At 27.8% G+C, this 15900-nt stretch overlaps 1 protein-coding gene across 9 annotated transcripts in view; it reads left to right on the top strand.

Annotated features, from left to right (window-relative positions):
* Window positions 1-15900, top strand: part of LOC142323966 (SEC14-like protein 2) — a 195432-nt gene that overhangs the window by 173302 nt on the left and 6230 nt on the right. For 7 of the 9 annotated variants that reach the window (XM_075364403.1, XM_075364405.1, XM_075364410.1 and 4 more), the window contains 5 exons: window positions 987-1314; window positions 4851-4931; window positions 7353-7552; window positions 9354-9511; window positions 12070-12221. In XM_075364403.1, coding sequence (XP_075220518.1) covers window positions 987-1314; window positions 4851-4931; window positions 7353-7552; window positions 9354-9511; window positions 12070-12221 — 919 coding nt within the window. Of the gene's footprint in view, window positions 1-967; window positions 1315-4850; window positions 4932-7352; window positions 7553-9353; window positions 9512-12069; window positions 12222-15900 lie in introns of all 9 variants that reach the window. The other 2 variants (XM_075364412.1, XM_075364407.1) reach the window with 1 other exon arrangement.

Here is a 15900-nt window from a genome sequence, read left to right on the forward strand (position 1 = left end):
AAAAGCTCATTATAGGCAACGAAAACAAGATCACAATCAAAAATACAGAAAAAACTGTGGTGGAAGCAAGGTGAAGGTCCACAAACAGTGGCAAAGCCAAGACTAACCCCCAAGAAAAGTGATGCTGTGTGAGTATGTGGTGGGATTGGAAAGGAATTGTTCACAATGAGCCGTTGGAGTGAAACAATTGATTCTAACCTGTACTGACAACAATAAGAAAGATTACACCAAGTAATTGAAATGAAGCACTAGAATTGATCAGTAGGAAAGATGTAGTCTTCCATCACAACACCAGACCCCTCAAAAACTGATAGACCTTGGCTGAGAAGTTTTGAACATCTACCGTTATATTGCTGATCTTGCACCATCAGACTATTATTTGTTTCAGTCTCTACAGATCTCTCTCAACAGTATAAAATTAGCTTCAAAAGAGACCCATGAAAATCACTTATCACAGATTTTCGTCCAGAAAACACAAAAGCTTTATATAGTGATGGTATTATGATTTTACCTCAAAAATGGCAAAACATGGTCAATCAAAATAACTCATATTTGGCTTAATCAACTTAATTTAAAAAATATAAAAAACCTTGTTTTAGTTTTGCTTTAAAATGCAAAGAAACATTTTTCCCAACCTTTAATAATTTTAAATTTAAATATTTTGTTACAACACACCTACTAAATTTATAATAAAATGAAGAATGTGTTAAAAAAAATTTAATATTAATGTAAATTTATTTTGATGCATCTCATTTTTAAGCCTTTTAATGGATTTTAAAAATAATTTACCAACCTCTGTAATTAAATAAATTTAAATTATTTCTACACTGTTTTTATGCATAATAAAATTAAAAAATGGATGTTAAGGAAGTGTTCTTCAATTATTCTTAATATTAAGTAGTCATTAACTTCTACTGTATGTAATAATGGGTGCCTTAATAGATATTAAAAAACTTTAATAATTTAGTTTAACCTATATGTTGCAGTCAATGAAATGGCGTCAAGAGTGGGATTCTGATTGTTTGGAATCATACGAACCACCAGAAGTTTTTTCAAAGTATTTTCCAAGTGGAATTTGTGGTTACGATAAGGAAGGTGCACCAGTAATAGTATTACCATTTGCTGGATTAGATATGTGGGGATTTATGCATTCAGTTAGTAAAAGTGATTTTATGAAAGTAACAATAAGAAAATTAGAAGAATATTTGTCTATTGCAAGGCGTCAAGCTGAATTACACGGCCCACAAGCTGCCCAATTGGTAGCAGTCATTGATATGACAGATTTTAATCTTCGTCAGTATGCATGGAGACCTGGTTAGTATGTTTCCTAGATTTTATTTTTCTTGTAAAATTAGAAAACTTTCATATTTCTTAGTAATTAAATTTATGAGAAATACATATACATGTACTTATAACAAACTTCAATTTATATTTTATTATACATATATTTGTGAAATTTCTGTTTCAAAAATTACTAATATATTTATTTAATAAAAACATGAATAGATAGAGCTAGAAATAAAAATGATAATCTTGTTTAAGTGAACATGTGCAAATTAAAAAAATAACATAGGTGTTATGTTTGACTAATAATTTAAATTCATGAATAAAAATAGAAATAAGAAGGACCAAAAATTCAATAAAAAAAAAAAAAAAGTAATAAAGTTGGAAAAAAATATAAATGGAACAATGAAAAATGTTTAAAAGAAAAAACTTTCAAGAAAAGATATAAATTTTATTATATTAATTATTAATTCTTTAACAAATATACAATAAATAAATAATTTTATAGTAAAAATGAATTACATATGTATGAATGAACTAATATTACCACCAAGAAACTATTACACAAAGACTAAACAGCACTTGGAATGGATTAGTCCAAAAATACTGGGACAAGACCTTTCCTTTTCAGTCACATAATTTAAAAATATTAATTAAACAAATCTATTCATGAAGAAATAAATAAACCTTCACCAACTTAAGATTTATTAGTAATCAACCAGGAGCCTGATCTAGGAATGTAAAAATCTTTGTTTAAGATTTTACCAACTTACTACAAGCTGTAAAGCCCTACAGTGCCTCAACATTTAATATGAACCACTAACGTGTAATTTATCACATGAATAAATAATAAAAGTAATATAAAACTTATTAACACATAAAAGTAGTGATTACAAGAATATAATCAATAACAAAGCAAATAATAATTTGCCAATTAATGTGATTCATGCAAAAACTAGACAAAACGTCACCCTTTAGTGGCTGCAATTACCATTTTCCACAGAATTAGAAAAACTAAAACTTTGTGACCAAATAACATTCTGCATTTAACAGATATAAAAAAATTGTAATTAAAACTGCATGCATACAAACTGAAATTTAACATGAATGTGTGACCCATTAAAAAAAAAATAGTATGTCCCTTACAAATAACTGGTTTACACAATAATGCCAGGAGTACTGTGCAAAAACATATTTAATACAGTCCTCTTCGTCCATTAATTTCAGTTTTCCCTTTATAAAAGTAATTAAATATTTGTTTTGCAACATGATTATTGGCCATTCTAAAAAGGTGTCCAAAGAAAAATAATCTTTTTTTTAATGTTGTTATTAAATTTTCTGAGTGTTGGTAAATTTCTTCATTATATCTCAGTCTATAATTACCATTTTCATAAACTGGACTAAGAATTTATTAATTTATTCAATAAACTTTTATAAAGTTAAAAAAGTAATCTAGTTGGTATTGTAATAAAATCTAATGTAATTATTACTTTTCAAGTTTAAATATAAAATAGTTTAGATAAAAGTCACAAGGTAATTAATTGTAAAGGTGAAATATACCAGTTTTACAACTATTCTAGTTTAACATTTTTAATATTTTTTTTATTTATTTACTAAACTTCTATCAATTAATCTTTTGTCAACATTTTTTTTATGTTTTTTTTTTTTTACTTTTGTTCAGAGTTAACTGGCATAAATACGAAAACCAGTTAACAATATTATTATTTGATATCATTTATTGAATAAATTAATGTGAAATAGTAAAAGATTTATAGTGTTGTACGTCATGTATTAGCTAGATAAAAATGAATGATATACCTCTATTTAAAGTAATCTTTACTCAATTAGAGTTCTCAGAAAAAATAATGTATTATTTGTTACAGTTTAGGAAACATACACAAATAAATGCCTAATTGTTCTACCTGGGATGTCTGATGTAGTTTTATATATAAAACTATATATATAAGTGATATAAATGTTATATATATTTATATAAATAATTTATTTTAAATATATATAATAAATTATTGTTTTAATTAGTTAATTTATTACTTTATTGATTATTAAATATTCATATAAAATGGAAATTTTGTCTCTACATTGTTTAATAATTAAAACAGTTTGTTTGTTTTTTCCTTTATTTTATACAAAATTGATGAACTAATCCATTATTTTGATTTAAGTCAGTTTGTTTGTACACTGTAAGAGGACTGAGTAAGAAAATTATAAAACAAACTTTTTTATAATTGAAAAATTTTCCAAAAATTTATTTGAAATTAAATATTATTTACATTATTAATAAAGAAGAAAGACCAAAGCAATGTAATATTTATCTTCCACCAATTATACATTTCCAATGACCTTGATAATGACTAATGGATTAGGGTAGCTCAATGGATTTCTTATCTGAAGATTCAAGTCTAGCCAAGCAGGTCAACCTCCAATTTCTGTTTTATGCATTTATTATATTCATATAGTTGCATCACTATTATTTCATATGATTATTATTATCTTTTTCTATTTATTAATTATACATATAATAACCACTGCTCTTTTTTATTTAGTAATTTTGTTCCTCATAACGCTGCTGATCAAAGTTTTCCTTGATCTTTCCAAGTAAATGCTGGAGTAATTTCTTTCGTTATCCATGAAATAGTTCACTACTGTGCCTTAAGTAATTTAATTAATGTATAATTATGTTGTGATCTGAGAAAAAATATTCACTTAACTGATTTGAACCTTAACTCTGTAGCACCGTAAATCACCTTATTATAAAATAATTATAAATTGGTCTATTTGTCTAATTAAAAACGTGATATGGGTTTGTATGATTAGTTTTTAAAATTAAAATTGTTCTGAATTAAATGCTCATTCCATAAAACAAGGCTGAAGTAGTACGGTTGCCTAACATCACAGCAACCACTGTGGTATAGCTACTTGTAACTTTCCCTATCATAAAGATGAGGTATTCCTTACAGCTTTGTGGCTAAAGATTCATATATAAAATAACAAATCTTAATTTTTCTGAGCTTGAATTTAATCCTTTGATTGAAAAAACATTATTTAACCAATGGGCTATCCAGATCAAGTATTAGTTGTGGTCTCAACAAAGATGTACAGCTGTAAAAGAATGAATTTAATTTCTTGTAATGATCAATATTAAAATATAATCCTTTATATAATAATATTAAAGCTTTATGAAAAGGATATCACAATAGTCTGTAAAATATTTTCATACATTTGTATTTTATACCTGAAATTTATTTTTGATTTCACTGGATTAATTAAAATGCTTATTTTTATGTATCAAACTAAACGTTTTTTAACTTTTTATATTTTGTAAAACTTATAATCATGGTATTCCTTGATCCTTTTGCAGAATTGCTAGATTAGTGTACCTTTTATCAAAAGCGTATCTCATCTACCCATTTCTGACACGCTCTATATTAGACGCAATTATGAACCGAGGGGCTGCATAAAATATTAATGTTTACTTATCAAACGATTTGTTAATATAATAACTGGTTTTTTATTTTATTTTATTTTTTTTATTCTTGTGTTTGCAGCTGGTGAAGTAGTATTGAGTTTAGTTCAAATGTATGAAGCAAATTATCCAGAAATATTAAAAAATTGCTACATTATTAACGGTAAGTTCATTATATTGTTATTTTGATTGCATTTACTTGACAATTGTTATTAAAAAAAGTTTTGTTGTCCAACATATGTTTTATATACTTCGTTTTTTTTTTGCCAAGATGTAAATCAACTAAAATTATTAGTAGACTACTTCTATTTATGTTTTTTCCACTATAAGGTAATGTTATATTATTTTATCTTATGATCAGAGATATGTTTTACTCCCTCTATATTACAATAGTGTTATAATTTTAATGTGTGGTATTTTTATAATTATATGCAAAAATCACACTTTTTATACTTCTTTGTTATAGGCTGGTTAGCCAGCTAAGGATTTAGAATATCAGAAAATGATGAAATAAAATGTTAATTTAAAAAACAAGTGATTATTTTTTTTATTAAATAAAACTATTCATATCACGAAATTGATTCTGAACTCATAACCTCTTGACTCAAATGAAGATCAATGAAGTGTGCAGATTACTATACGACAAAGAGAACATATAGGGCTCTGGCTATTAAACATAAATTTCTTGAAATGTAGGCCAACCATTTGAAGTCCGCTTGCCCAGTGACAACCAATTGAATAATAATCTCAATTTGCTTATGTATGTGTACATAAAGTCTAGCTTTTTTATTTACTTTTAATTCCATTCTTCTTTTACCAAAAGGTATAATAGTGTAGAATATCGTATTCCTCCTGGTTCTGTGCCATGATCCTAAATCATCCCTATCTTTTTTTCTCTTTGTTAATGCATTCTGTAATGAAATCTCTTAATGTGCACTTTCATTTCAGTATCATTTCACTTCGGTTAGTTCAGTTTTTGTTGTTTTCTGATACTTCAAAAATGGTTGTTCATTTTATCTTTTTTTTTGCGTAATGACCTAAAAATGTATATATTTTTTATATACTTCTTCCAAAACCACTTTTTCAGTTTATTGCCTGGTTCCTTTTCATGGCCTGCAAACTGCATCAATGCTGTAATGTTAGGATCTATTCTATTGAAGTGGAAATAAAAACTGAACAAAATACTCATATTTTTATTTTATTTTCGCATTTTGTTTTCTTTGAACTCTTTGTTCAAGACTTGGTAAAGTCTTCTGACTAAATTAATCAACTTAGCCCTTCTCTAAACACTAAAGTTATTCTATAGATTCTCAATGGACACAACCATGGAGGTAGTATGATCGTTGAAAAATCAATTACGTGTTCTGATTGGATCAATCAAATCAAATAATGTCGTTTTTCACAGCATATTCTCCAAATTATTGTAGGGAATATCATCACTATCTTTGAATGTCAAAGCACATTCTCCACAGTCATTTTTACACACCTCAGTCAGTTGTACAAGCCTTTTCCTTGACATTAACTACTCATTTGTGAAATTTCATCTTTTTTTATTTTATTTTATCCCTGGATGTATTAATTCAGCCATTCCAGCTGCTGCTCTCTTACTTTCAGGTACTTTAGTCCACTACAGAATAGAATACAGCCTACCTCTTGACATCCCCTGTTTTTCTTTTCATCTCCAATAGAGCAAAATAACAAATGCCTGTATTTCTTGATTGCCTCAATTAATTCAATCCCTTTCACAGATAATACTTGTAAATGCTTTGAAAACTGGGATTGTATATTTCCATTTCAAAATTATGATTGTAGTCTAAAATTCTATCTTTTTTTTTTTGGCCATTTTTATTTCAATGTTGAGAAGGATTACCATATATTTCATAGTACAATAGAGGGGCTGAATCCTTAAGGTATCCATGTATGTCTGTTTGTGACAGATGGCTAGAACATTTGAACATCCGTAGTTCTATTCATTTTAAAAATGTTGGAACTGAAAAAATGCTGTATAAAAAAACCCAGAGCAGAGAGAGTAGAGTAGGGGCTTTGAAGAGATTATCGCATCATTAAGACTACTAGGCAATGTGGCCACAGTAATCCTGTTACAAGATTAAATAATATCAATAATAATAATAATATATTAAAGAAAGATCCAGAGTAAGATTGAAAACTATATTCTCTACATTATTTTTCACACCTCCTGAAACATCACAGCAAGTATCATCCAGTAAAATTACAACGTAAGGATAAAATCCCAGCAATTAGCCACGCTTCATAAGTCAGATTCCACAGGCTATCTAAGTTATACAATGATGAGTACAGTTTACTTATTTGCTGCTGGCTTTTATTAGTGTCTGGTCACACTTTAATAGTTGATACCCTAATAACAATAAAAAAATAATACATAATATACTTAAATTTAAGATAATTAACACAAAATAAATTAAAATAAAATATTAGGTAAAGCTGTTCACTAATTAAAAAAAATTTAAGTCCCAGTCCCAATATCTAGGAGATTTAGATTACTCAGTTCAGATCCATATTATCCATTTTTTTATTATTTATAATAAAGTTTCTTTTTTTTCAGCACCTAAAGTTTTTGCATTAGCATTTTCTGTAGTAAAGACATTTTTGAATGAATATACAATCAGTAAAATACAAATATTTAAAGCAGATCCATCTAAATGGCAACCAGTACTCTTAAACCAAATTCCTGCTGATCAATTACCTGCGCATTTTGGTGGTACAATGGTAGATCCAGATGGTGATCCACGGTGTCCTTCGAAGGCAAGTACAGATTTTACAAAATTTTTTTATTAACATAAAACTTTATTTCAGCACTACTGCATTAGATGACTTACTGAAGGATTTTGAGAACCAGTTAATCTGTAAATTAAAAAGGTTTAAGTGGTATTTAGTTACTGATTATTAAGAGCTTGTGTAATATGTTTTAATTTACAATTATTTTATAAAAAAAATGGGGACTTATTCCAACAGTTTATCATCCATTTAATTTTTTAAGTGTTCTGATCCCTTTTCTAATTTCTCTTTCAACTACTATTCACAGCAATTACCAGGTAAAAAATACATTGAAATAAAGAGTATACTTTCAAAATTTACTTTTAATTAATCTTCACAATAATTTTTTTTTCTTTTTCTATGATCATTAGCCACAACTAAATAAAGAGTATCCGGGATGTGGCCAAATTCATAGGACTGATTCAGCACATCAAATTTATAAAAAAAAGTTAATGTGGGTTTGTTTCATTTTCTTTCTGTCCTCCATTTTATATCTTTTCAATAAAAATGTATATCTTCAAAATAGATTAAAATATTGGTACTTTCTGATTAAACAGAGGCCACCTGTTTCCAGATGGAAGAATGATATTTTTTTAAAAAAACTCCAACATTTGGTTAGATTATTTTTTTTTTTGCTATCTTTTTTTAACTGCACCAGGTCAACCAATAACCGCCTAAAAGACGTTGCCTCGATTGAGGTTAGATTATATTTATAATTTTATTTATTTATTATATAAAAAAACTCAAACATGTACACACAGTATAGGCCTTTATTTATATCCTCAACCAAACAGTTGCAGCGTGCTGTGTTAGAATGGCCTCTGTTTAATCAGAAAGTACCAAAATATTTTAATGAAATTTGATGCACATCTACCCGACCAATGTCTAAAAAATAAATAAGTTCAAAAATTCCAAAATGGAAGGGATTAATATATTGTAATCAGTAATAGTTCTGTAAATATTATTTTTATCACATATTTTATAACATAAATTTTAAGCCTTTCATTGTGAACAAAAGGATATCTCATTTGTTCAAATCAGCTGAGATATGGCTGAAATTATTAAAGTTGATAGAAAACTTATGCAGTCTGACAAGTTCATGCCCGTTTTCAATTCCTTTACTAATTAAATCAAAAATAATTCATAATAGTTCTACTATAGTAATAATAGAATAGGAACATTTTTTTTTTATATTTATTATTATTATTAGGAATCATCAAAAAAATATTTACATATAGACTTATAGTTAGTTTATAATACTTAAATTTAAATCTTCTTTTAGCATAAACATTAATTGATGGTACATTAATTATTTTCTTGTGTTGTTCACCTACTCTTTGCTCTCAGTAAATGTAATGCTAAAATTTTAAGTGAAAAACATCTTTTTCATATGTTATCAAATATACTGTATTATTTACTTGTTATTAGTGATCTGTTACACTTTTGAAATACATTCATGAGTATTAACTGATTTATGAATAAAAAAGTTGTCAAGACAATTTCTGTCATTTTGTTATAATTAAATGTTGAAATAATACTTTCCTTTGCAGGATTTGTTACAGTAAAATTTACTTAGAATGCAAGTCCTGGATTGCCTTGAATAATAATTTATCATATGTTAAAATCTGATAAACTGTAAAATATATCCAGTTAAAAGTTTATAGAGTGTTGTGAAAAATTACTGTAGAGTTAGGTTTTCATTAGAGTACATGGGCAGATAATCTTCATTATTAAATAAAGTAATGTTATAATTAAAAAATATTAAATTTTTTTATTTCTATTTTTTCAGATTCCTCAAGGTGGTAAAATTCCTAAGACATTTTACATGAAAAAAAGAATGGAAAAGTTAGCATTAGATACAAAAGAAAGTTATACAGCCACTACAGTAAAGAAGGGAGACAAATTGTGTATAGATTACCTTGCTGCAGAAGAAGGAAGTTTTCTAAAGTAAGAAAAATAAATCAGCATTACATTAGATGAGATAGGTTTTACAAAGAACAGGAGGCCTGGATTTATTCAATAGAAACTAATCATTACTTTTACTTTCTGAATAGCTTCTGATAGAAAACAGAGTCCTTTGACAGTTCTATAAGCACAAAGTATCTCCACCAATATGTGCTACGTTAGAAATAGATGCTAATACTGAAAAGTATTAGCATGACACTGCAGATTAAACCACAGCAGCAATTTATCCAAATACTGTGGTACTCATCTAAGAAAACAGGAATGACAGATAAGGAAAGCAGAAGGAGATGAACAACCCACAGGGAACCTGCATTCAATTAGTTTATTGTCTTGCATAGAACCTAACAATTTAATAATAATAAAAAACCATCAGCATATAATAACAATCATTTCAAATATACTGATTTATTTTTGTTTGTACTGTTATAAATACAGAAATAAATTTAATTTAATTTACTTGCTTATAATAATTATTCAAATGGATAAGAATAAAAGTATGAATTTACTTTGTTACACTGTATGAATCTGTTGGAAGCTGGCTGTGAATCTGAAAACTCAAAATTTTATGTCTACTGGCTACAAAATAAGCATAATAACTGAGATGGCAATTGCTTAAAGCTATGCCTCTTAATATCTTCTATAATAAAATATATTATAAAAAAAAATATTATATAACTCTCTCATGCTCATTTTCAAACTCTTACATAAACATATTGTTTTATTTTTCCCAATCAGCTCTGTATCTCAAAATGAAATTTATTTCTTATTTCTCTTTAATTTTTCTCCAGTGTTCTCTCGTGCATTCGAAGGCATTTTTCCTTTCTTCTGACCATTAATTCTCTTTAGATGTTCTTTTTTTCTTCCTGGAACTTTTTTTAAAAGATAAAAATTAAAAACTATTTAAAAGTTTTTCTTACTCAAAACTTTTAAATTCTTTAGTTTTATTTCTGAAGTTAGGTCTGTAAAATATTAAATCTTTAATTAATATTTCTTCTAGATCTTTTCTAGTTTATCTACTCAAACTTTGGTCAGTTTTCCTATTTTCAAAAAAGTTGTAAATTTTTTTTGATAATCTCTTATCCATTCTCTGAACATAAAAAATAACGCTTCTTTTCGTAATTTAATTTGTTGTTTTTCAATAAAAACTGTACAGTTTGATCTTATTCTATAATTACTAACTTTTCAGATTGTACCTAATATTTTCTTCAGCATTTTTTCTTTCTTTTCTAAATCTTCTATTGTAACTCTTTTATCCCATTAAAAGTAATTGTGTCTGAGCTGTAAAGAATTTCTGATTTTAGTACTGCATTATAATGCTTTTAATTTACTCCTTTTAGACAAACATTTTTTGTTATAAAAACTCTATCTTTCATAAAAGCTTTTTTCAGTTTTCTGCTCTTACCTTAACTGCCTCTTTTTCATTTTTGAGATTGATGTTTTCTTCAAGGTATTTAAAGTTTTTAGTTTTCTTAATGTTTCTCTAACTTATTTTGAGTACTTCTGGTGCACTTTTATCATTGGGCACATATTCTGTTTTTTTTTTTTTTTTAATGAAACCTACAGACCTGCTGTTTCCACTTTTTCTTTGAGAAGTTCTAATCCCATTTTAGTGGTTTATAAGTCTAGATCTGTTATAACTAAGTCGTCTGCAAAAGCTAGACACCCTACAGATTCCTTAATCTTCCCAGTGTTATATATTTACTGACATTATGCTCTTTCAACTTTTTCCTAAAGCACAGTCAAAAAGAAGTGGAAGTACTTCATCTCTTTTTCTAAATTCAGTTACAGTTTTGAAAGATTTCCCATAAATTTTAACTTTAATCATATTTGTTGGTGTTTGTCAAGTTATTTCCAGTGTTTTATTACCTGCCCCAAATCCTTTTATTTTATGGAGCATTATATTTAACTTTTAAGGCATTTAACACTATTTATTATTATTATTAATTAATAATAATGTCCTTTATTTTTTTATTCTTATAATATGTACCTAATTATATAATTACAGGTTAGAAAGTAATCGGAAAAACCAGAAATTATTCTCAAAACAGTTTTATTACTCTGAGCAGTAGTATCTTACCCTTTCATCAAGAAGGTTCTAGGTTCAAATCCCAGATGGCAGCTTTCACATGCTAAAATTCTTATCTATCAGCAAGTGATTGTAACTGCATTGCCCTTGGTGAGGTGACTACTATTGTCCCTGGTGGACAAATAAATTATTTGATGTAACCTTATCCTATATCTAAATGTAGAGATACTTAATCCAAAATCCGTTTTCTGTTGCTAAAAGTAAGTTTATTTAATTGAATTTCACAAATTCTAACATAATTGTATTTACTAAATGCATATTCACTTTCAAGTAAACTACTCTTCTTTTCACCCACTGATATATTTATTTTCATAATAAGAAACAGCATCACATTAAATTACAGCTTCTTAATAATAAATTTATTTTTATACTGTATGAAAAATTCCAAATCTGGCCAAAAGATTGATTTTTTTAGATATTAATTCAACAAATATTTGACCTTCATAATTTTCAGATGGGGATTTTATTCAGATGGACATGATATAAAATTTGGAGTAGTTAGCAAAGATGAAAATGGTAAAGAAACTGTGATAATTCCAATACATAGGGTTCCTAGCCACCAAGCTGAAGAAGTTGGAGTAATAACATGTCCACAGCCTGCTACATGTAAGTATTCATTCATTTATTATCATAAAATATTGTTAATTTTTTTTTGTGTACACTTTTTTGAAGCAAAAGATGGTTTTTTGATAAATTCAGTAGTATAAGAAAATTTTCTGTGCAATCTCAAATATAATTACTGTTAAAAATGATTATAATTATTCATATGTAATTATATTACAAACATACAACAGTTATAAGTTTTGTATGATTTTTATCATCCAATTGTCATTCAAAGTTTAAATAGAAGTCAAATGTGATAAGGTAATCTATACTTATATAAAGAGGAAGAGGGTTTTTGTTTCTTTGTGTGGGATAAACAAAAAAACTACTCGATCAGTCGCAACTAAATTTTTACCCATGTTTCTTATCATAACTGACAAGGTTTTTGGATATTCCACAAAAAAAAAAAGATAATAAATATATATGTAGTAGTGGAGATTTGCCAGTTGAAGCACAAACTTTAATGAACTGTGAGCTTCAATCACTGTGTAAGCTGGGTTTGAGTTTGAGGCTAAAGTGGTGAGGTATGCAAGCACCACATGGGATGCTAGACCAATCATCACCATCAGCTGGTAACAAACGGGGTGCTGTTTTGGGAGGTGCAATGGGGTGCTCTTACAATATCTCTGCAAACAATCGTCCAATTTTCAAAATCCAAATGGGGTATTTGTTAGTTGACTGAAGGCTAACTTTTGCATGTATCAGGTACACACTCGATATAACAGTTCACAGTTATTTGGAAATGTTATCTAAAACTGAAAAATTATTAATTAAAATGTATAAATAATAAATAATCCATTATGGTGCTGCACTCCTCATTCAGACCGCTAGGTGGCGGTCCGCTAAATTCTCATGCGCCTTTCTTACAGTGAACTGCACCCAAGATATTTTTTCAATAGAGGTCTTATTAATACTGAAGATAACATATTGTTGTTATAACAACATAAGTTGTTCATAATCAACATCAAGCAAAAACTAAAGATAAATTGATGAAAATTTGTATACATGTTCTTCTTACAGAGTAACTACACACTAACAATGGATTTTTTGTAATTCCAAGTTTAAAGGGGTAAAATGGAGTAATAATGAAATTTACTAATTTTTTAATTTCTCAGTAACAAATGAAGATATCAGCTTGATTGTTTTGTGTGTGTAATCTTTATGTGAGTACCTAATAAACAATTTCTAGATTTTTTGAAATTCCAAGTTTCAAGGGTTAAAATAAATTTTTGAATTTTTTTTGAAACCCTGCTATTTTTTTAATTTCTCAGTAACAAATCAAGAAATCAACCTGATTTTTGGTGAGTGTAATCTTCATATTAATAAAAAACCCAATCTCTATTTTTTTTTTAAATTCGAACTTGAAAGGAGGTGAAGAAAGACAAAAAAAACGTTGAACAATGACTGTAAATTTTCCCAATCCTGATTATTCTAAACAAGATATTCGTACATTTGGGCTTGCATGGCATGGATTTGCAATGGCATGGATGAAGTTCTATGCAAAGAACTACCACATGAAAATAAACAAAAACAAAATGAAAGTAATGAAATGTAGTAAAAATAAAGAAGATGGGCCCACTGAATATAAGGACGAGAAAAGATTATGGAAGTTGAAGAATTTTGTTATTTGGGAAGTAGAATTACTAAAGATGGACGAAGCAGGAGCGATATACGATGCCAAATCACACAGGCAAAATGAGCTTTCAGTCACAAATATAACTTGCTTCCATCAAAAATTAATTTAAACATCAGGAAAACATTTTTGAAAGTATATGTTTGGAGCGTAGCTTTATATGTAAGTGAAACTTGAATGATCGGAGTACCTGAAAAGAAAAGATCAGGAGCTTTTGAAATGTGGTGCCGTAGGATCAGACAGGTGCATAAGTGACAAATGAAGAGGTGTTGTGGCAAATTGATGAAGAAAGAACCATTTGGAAAAATATAGTTAAAAGTAGAGACAGACTTAAGTCACATCTTAAGGCATCCTGGAATAGACACTTGGATACTGGAGGGATAGGTAGATGGGAAAAATTGTGCAGGCAGACAACATTTGGAATATGTCAAATAAATTGTCAGTGATATAGCATGGGGGTATACCGAAATGAAACGACTGGCACTAGACAGGGAATCTTGGAGAGCTGCATCAAACTAGTCAAATGACTGAAGACAAAAAAAATAAACTGGCAATTTATACAACTTAGCTCATACAAACTATTATGTAAGGTTATATTAGATTAAATCACTTGAAAAAACAGTGGTGAAGAGGGACCAAAAACGGCTGTTATTATGGAGATTTGATCAAAAAAATCACATCACTTGCTATCCCTTTATTCAAAGGTAGTGCTTAAGTATAAAAAGTACGTGAAATACAGTCAGAATATTTTTTTTGTTTAAAATATGAATGGAATTATGATTTATAAGAAATTAATTAGGTAAATTATTTACTCAAGTTCTACTTTACAATAGTAGAGTTCTCCACATAAGTCACACATTTAAACAATTTTTTTACCCTGAAAATGGAATTACATAGTAATATTATCTTCTCTGTATTTTAATTTTTGAACTTCATAATGGATTTTTAATTAGTATCAATTTTAAAATCATGTGAATAGAAAGTAATACTATAATAAATAAACTCTAATTATAAAGTATTTTAAACCATTATTAAAAACATCAATACTTTTGAAACTAGTTTAGAAAAAAGAAATTTTAATTTTTCTAGATGAATAATGGAACTAAAATTACCAGCACTGTAATTACAACAAGAACATAACAAACATCTAAAAGGATACATTAATAATTAGTTAATGATTACTAATACCCACCTTTATTACATAAGGTTCTGAACTTAAAATTAGAACAATTATATTTTTAAAAGTGGGTTAAAATTTATTTGTGAAATTCTTTCCATTACATGAAATCTTTGAACCTTCACCTCACAAACATAGAGCAACTTGGTGATGTGTCCTCATGAAGTAAATAGCACAACCTCATTTTCTTATTGGTTCATAAAGTTGCCAGCACTTCATTTTTTTTTTTTATTCACTACATAAGCTTGAAGCTTGTATATGAGAATATAGAATGAAAACTTTTTAGCATATGAAAACACATGCCATGCTTGACTGGGATTTGAACCTAGGATCTTCTGGAAGAAAGGAATTAATTTGAAATTTTTTTCATTCCCTACATCCGCTTGTGTTTTCCAATCTGTTTACCAAATCTATGCCATAATTATGGAACAAATTCAGAAGAGTACGAGTGAGAAGAATTATTTATATACTTGAACTCCACATACTGTGACATCCCTTCCCTAATGCAAATGTCCACAGCGATTAGAAATTCTCTCTTGTAATGTGTACTGTCGTCTTTTAAGAGGGAGTACAGATGAATTACCTATATATATATATATACTAGTGGACAGACGTTGTTCTGACGTGGCATTGTTCTGTAATAAATGCACAACACATAAATATAGGTAACTTATTTAAATTAAAATTAGCAGGAATGTGGATGAAATTTCATTAATATGACTATTATCAGTTTGTGATTGTTGTATTATTGATTAATTATGTGTAGTACGGTTAATATTTATTTTCACTAAATATTGAGATGTCTGATGAAAATTGAATTAAAAAATCGAAACGTTGTAAAATTAATAATTAGTGTAATTTTTTTTATTTAA

The sequence above is a fragment of the Lycorma delicatula genome, chromosome 4 (genome assembly GCF_047948215.1).
Source record: "Lycorma delicatula isolate Av1 chromosome 4, ASM4794821v1, whole genome shotgun sequence".
Taxonomy (NCBI): domain Eukaryota; kingdom Metazoa; phylum Arthropoda; class Insecta; order Hemiptera; family Fulgoridae; genus Lycorma; species Lycorma delicatula.